We start from the raw sequence: 6,000 nt of genomic DNA, 5'->3' as shown, positions 1-6,000 counted from the left end.
TTTGTTCCCAGACAGAGGTTTTATAAAAGTAAACATAGGTCAAACTTATGAGTCTGTGTGGTTTGTTTGTTTGTATAATCCATCATCAGCTAAGATTGTCCAATTCTAATAGCGTCTTCTCTGCTCACAGGTTTATGTGATCATGTCTCTTTCACCTGTTCTTGTGGAGACTGCTTTCTAATTGGGGGGGTTATGTCAGCCATTGAGACTTAGCCCAGATTTTCTTTTGAATTTCCCAGGTTGCACTGCTGCTCCTGTCTCAGCCATTGCAGTGATGGTGCCACCTTGAAAGCCGAAGGAAGGAAAGAATAGTGAAGAGGAAGGAATATAACAATCAACCATTTCCCAAAACTTCCTCTGTGCCTCGAGCTCCTGCCATGGAGAGGATAAGTGTTTGTCGGACACGTGATTCCCTGTGACGGCTCTGCACGATAAAACTGCTCTGGGATCTGCTGCGCTTCTGTTAACCTTACGGGACCAAGATGACCCTTTGGCTGCTGCTAGTTCTGTCCATTTGGGTTGGACCCGATCGAGCCGGCTCCGCCCATTCCAATGAACGGCGGGTTGTAGCGCACATATCTGGCGACATCATCATCGGAGCCTTGTTCTCTGTCCATCACCAGCCTCCTGCTGACAAGGTAATTTGTGTTTTTGTGCCTGTGAACATCTGCAGGATTGTTTTTGAGTGATATAATTATAGGCATTCAGTGTTTGTGACAGTACATTTTCTGATTCACTGACCTTCACGTGTCATCGCCCCGGGTTTGAGAAAAGCTCTTTTAAAGTTCTTAGAGTTGAGACCGAAAATGTCTAAAATGATTAGGATCATTACTGGAGATGATTTGTGGTCCTAATGTTGCTCTGCTTATTGGGAACCTATTTTTATTATGGGTACCTCTGTGAGTCCATGTACAGCCAGGCTCCATTAGCTGACCCCACTGGCTTTTAAGCGTTTTTCCATCTCATTATGGATAATTGCAAACTGAAAATCTCTCTTTGAACATGAAAGCCACGTGAACATAAAACCAGTTCTAGTCCAACAGTGAAGGCAAGCCTGCATTAAAATCTTGATTTTAAAAATGTCTCTTAATCTTTGTGTCTGAGTAATAAATGCAATTAACAGTACTGTCGGCATATAGACAACATTGTGACCTAAATGTTGTTGCAATTTTATTTTGTTTGATTCCATCTTGTCTGCGCAGGTTCACGAGCGCAAGTGTGGTGCAGTGCGAGAGCAGTATGGCATCCAGAGGGTGGAGGCCATGATGCACACGCTGGACCGCATCAACAGTGACCCGCACATCCTTCCCAACATCACCCTTGGCTGTGAGATCCGAGACTCGTGTTGGCACTCGGCCGTGGCTCTGGAGCAGAGCATCGAGTTCATACGGGATTCGCTTGTCTCCTCCGATGAGGCGGAGGAGTGGGGTGGAGGAGGCTCTTGGGGAGGAGGAGGAGGAGGAGGTGGTGGTGGAGGTGGGGGAGGTGGGGGAGGGGGAGGTGGCGGAGGACCGACAATGAAGTGCGCTGACCCCTCTGCCACTCCGATGCGGGGGAAGAAGCCTATAGTGGGGCTGATTGGACCGGGGTCGAGCTCAGTGGCCATCCAGGTTCAGAACCTGCTACAGCTGTTCAACATACCACAGATTGCCTACTCCGCCACCAGTATGGACCTCAGTGACAAGGTGAGGCCATGTACTTTAAACCAAATTACTACCAGATACTGGCAGTGCAGGTGTAGGCACATGCATATTTTAAGGCTCATTTGTGCTGCCTTTAAGTTTGAAGAGAGATACGTCTGTTTCAAATGATGTAACCGTCACTGCCCATGTACTTCCCTGCATCTTTTACGTTGCCATGGTTGTTGAGGCAAAGTAACATCGTATAGATACTTGTAGTCTCCCACCAACTCTTAAGCCCATTTTCCATTTGTCCAAAAAAACACTAACGGCCACAGACACTAGCTACCTACACTGGCGCCCATGATTTCCGACGGGGCACGCATTGTTTTTGATGTCCGTATCCAAAAGCTTTCAGAAGACCTGCACAAATACAGAATTAATGGGAGTATTCCCTTACCTTCTACATATATATACATAAAGTGTTGAGCATGAATGAGCCTTAGGGAGTTTGTTAGAGAGAGATTGTATTGCTGCAACCTGAATTTAATTGTAACTATATAAAATGAGCCAGTGCTTCCCAGAAACTGATTTATAATGAATGATATTATAGATCCTGATAACTCAACTTTTCATTGATTTTACTTCCATTGTCTCAGAGCCTTTATAAGTACTTTATGCGGGTGGTGCCTTCAGATGCCCAGCAGGCAAGAGCCATGGTGGACATTGTCAAGAGATACAACTGGAGCTACGTGTCTGCTATTCACACTGAAGGTACAGCTACCCACACAGTCTGTCTTTTGGACTTCTCTTTTCAGCTCAGACATGCCTGCGCAAACTCTCCTCTTATTTTGTTCTCTCTTCCTCTCTCTGTCTTGGTGCGATGGGCTTGGCTCCTCATATTCATTTTACTGATCTCTTGTCGACCTGTTTTATCTGCAGCATCACTATATGTATAAAGTCCTTCATTGCTCTCACAAGTCCAGTTGTAAAAGAAAACTGTCGCTGCTTCACAAAAAAATTAAATTTGTCAGAAAAGCTTTTTCAGTGACAAGGACAAGAAGAAAAAGGGAGTTTAGGGAAAGGGGTATGTGCTGCACTGTAGCAGAGAGGGAGGTGCTTTAAAAAAAGATGCGTTTTCAGCTCATGGAAGGATAGGAGATATAAAATAAATCACAGTCATTTCGGTTGTAACGAGCGGGATTGTCGCGCAGACATTGTGCGACAGAGCATGATCATGGAAGATGAAGCATTGTGTGTCATCATCCTTAAGTGTCTTATAACTCAAAACAATATGAGCCAGTATCTTTAGAATGAAAGAGGCAGGGAAAAGATGTATGAAGGTTTACTTACTCACTCGTTCACAGGTTGAGTCACTTGCTTTACTGGTGCCTCCGCAGTAAACAGTGTGACAGCCACAGGAAGTGGAGGACAATGCCCTGCCTGTGCGTTTGTCTTGTTGAACCTGGTGTGTGATAAAGAGCGATAAACACACACACGCACACACGAACATGAACACCTCTAACACACTTGAACATGAACACCTCCAACACACACATGCCTTTGGCATTGCCTGAGGACAGCATTTGAATTGATGAAGTGTGTGAGAGGTGTTAGAGGTGTTCATGTATGTGTGTGTGCACTAGATGTTTGCTAATGAGTGTAGAGAATGAACTAAACGTGGGTGTATGACGAGGACGAACAAACGGAATGTGATGCAGTTGTTGACTTCTAAGTTATGAAATGTGCCACACAAGTAAGGATACGTTTGCAGCATTTAAAATAATACAATTTTTGAAAATGAGTAAAAAAAGCAGCAAGAGATCTAATTACATATAATAAATATGTCTGAAAAAGTAATTTAAATGTAGAATAACATAGAATATTTGAGGCAATTGATTAAAATTGATTTATTCCTGTAAACACACTAAATCAAGAGAGAGATTTGAAATAAAACAAACTAAACTCTGCTAACAACAGTTTTTCACGTATGTATTAAACCATATTTGCAATCTGTCTACATATGTTTAGATGTTGATTTACAGAAAAATCCCCCTGCATACATTATCTCTAACATTATAGTATCAGAAACAACCTTTTGTCTTCTGTATGACATTTACTTTTGCCTTCTCATGAGAATGACCTCCATATAACTAATATATATGTGTGTGTGTGTGTATGTGGCCTTGCTGTTGTGCTGCTATTAATCTTAGCAGTAAGACAGAGAGGGTGTGTACGTGTAGGCATTAGTGTTTATGAAAGTACTCGTCAGTGTGTGTACCACTGTGTGTGTGTTTGTCAGGAAAGCATTGGTCTTTTTATATGCTCAGACAGGTGTGTTTGACCTTGGAACTGGTCATCAAGGTCGGCCGCTGCCTCCGACAACACAATTGCTCTCAGACACTTAGAGCCAGAGAGAGCGAGGGCGGGGGAGGAGGAGGCAGAGAGAAAAAATTTGGAAGGGATGGGAGGAAAGCGAGAGGAACACAGAGATGGAGAGAGGGAGTGATGAAGAGCAGAGTCAAGGCATAGAAAAGAGAGGCAAGGAGAAGGCAGGGAGGACTACGAAGCAGGAAGGGAGGAAATAAAGAGTTTATTGAGGAAAAATGAGGAAGAAAAAATGGGTGAGAGGGACGTGGGAGAAAGAGAGAACGGGGAAAGCAATGATTACAGTGCCAGAAAACCACAGAAGACAGAGTACAAGTGTGTGTTTGTGTGTGTAGTGCTAGCGATAGATAAGAGTGTACAGGAGCTGCAGATTCTGAGAAAGATGGTCGAGGGGGCTTAAGTTTACAGCGACTCATTAATTCTCTGCATTAACATTTTGCATCTCGAGGCAGGAGATTATGGAAACTGATACTCAAGAAGCTGAATAATACATGTAATATCACAGAGTAATTACAGTGAAATAATGAAATAATATTTGAGGGGAGTATACCGTGAGTATTACTCTCTCATCGGCAGATTACATGCCCTCTGGGTTTGACAGTATCTCTTTCCAGTTGTGGCTGCAGTGCTGGAAATCGATGCACAGTCCAGTGCTCCTCTAGGGTTTGAGATGGACATGTAGAAACTCAGTCACACAAAACAACAGGGTCATGCTGTCACACATGTTTTAATGGGAGCAGCTGGTTGTGAGATTACGTCAAAATCCAGTCCTCAAACATTAGTTAATAGCAATGTTTGCAAACCAGAGAGAAACACAGTCTCAGTCGAGCTCATGACTGTGCTTTTTTCTGCCTCCCAAAAGCGATTTGAGTTGTCCATCTGCCTGTCCCATTCTTGTGATCACGATATCTAATATCTTCAAATTTGGACGAAAACGCTGGACAAAACTAACCTGATTAGAGTTTGGTTGTCAAAGGTCATGGCCGTTGTAACCGGACAATACACGTTTTTGCCTGTGAATGCAATATCTTGGTTCCTCAAGGTCAATAGGTCAAGGTGATCTCATACAACACATATTTTGCCTGTGAATGAAATATCTCAAGAACACGGTAAGCATAGCCTCGCAGGAACACCTTGATGGAATTTCTTCAAATTTGGAAAAAACCTTCACTTGTACTCACACATGAACTGATTCATGTGTGAGTACATTGGTGTTCCAAGGTCAATGGTCAAGTTGGTCTGATATGCTTGTGAATATATTGTGAACAACCATAGGAAATGTAATCACATCTGGTACAAACATTAAAGCCTTCAAATTGGACCAGTTGTCACTTGGACTGAAAGATTAGCTGATAGTTTTAACATAGTGGTAATAGAAGATTAATTGTAGCTCACCAGAGGTAAGATGATCAACAGTGTATGCAAATGTGTGCAAAAGCAAATTACAATTTATGACAGACTTCCTACTCATACAGCTGATATCTATGGGATCTATCAGCCATAGGGGAAATAGCGTTATTCCAACACATTGATGTCTGTGCTCCAGCAGGCAGAGGAGAAGCAGTCTTATAGATCATAGAATAAACTCTTTGTAGAGCCCCCCAGGGAGACTGGCCTGAGTTAACAGTGCTACTCTGTTTCACCAGGCGCTGTAAAGGGAGAAGATGGAGCTGTCCATTGCTCCACATCAGCATTTTCCTCTCTTATCCTCCCCCCCCCCCCCCATCATTAACTTCAAATGTTGCTTGCATGTAGTATACTTCACAGCGTGTGCATAATGTGCTGCGGTAGTTTTTTTTTATTTCACTAAAGAGAATAGTGATGATCATCCTCCTCTATTTTGTGTCTCTTCTCTCTTTTTTCGCCTCCCTCTATCATTTCTCTCTGTGTCCCTCAGTTTAGTCCACTTCAGCTCATTGGTTTTATTGACATGAAATTTGACAGGTGGCACCAACATAAACGGATCAATCTGTCAATAAATCAAGATGTCAAC

The 6,000-nt window shown here is 43.0% G+C and overlaps 1 protein-coding gene across 1 annotated transcript in view; it reads left to right on the top strand.

Annotated features, from left to right (window-relative positions):
• Window positions 1-260: 260 nt before the first annotated feature.
• The window catches only part of grm5b (glutamate receptor, metabotropic 5b), a 58,491-nt gene continuing 52,751 nt past the window's right edge, over window positions 261-6,000 (top strand). The window contains exons 1-4 of the mRNA XM_062386609.1: window positions 261-638; window positions 1,203-1,428; window positions 1,510-1,685; window positions 2,279-2,393. Of these exons, the coding sequence (XP_062242593.1) occupies window positions 483-638; window positions 1,203-1,428; window positions 1,510-1,685; window positions 2,279-2,393 (673 nt within the window). The 5' untranslated portion in view covers window positions 261-482. The remainder of the gene's footprint in view (window positions 639-1,202; window positions 1,429-1,509; window positions 1,686-2,278; window positions 2,394-6,000) is intronic.

This window comes from Platichthys flesus, chromosome 4, assembly GCF_949316205.1.
Source record: "Platichthys flesus chromosome 4, fPlaFle2.1, whole genome shotgun sequence".
Taxonomy (NCBI): domain Eukaryota; kingdom Metazoa; phylum Chordata; class Actinopteri; order Pleuronectiformes; family Pleuronectidae; genus Platichthys; species Platichthys flesus.
This window is presented reverse-complemented; position numbering and strand designations above follow the sequence as displayed.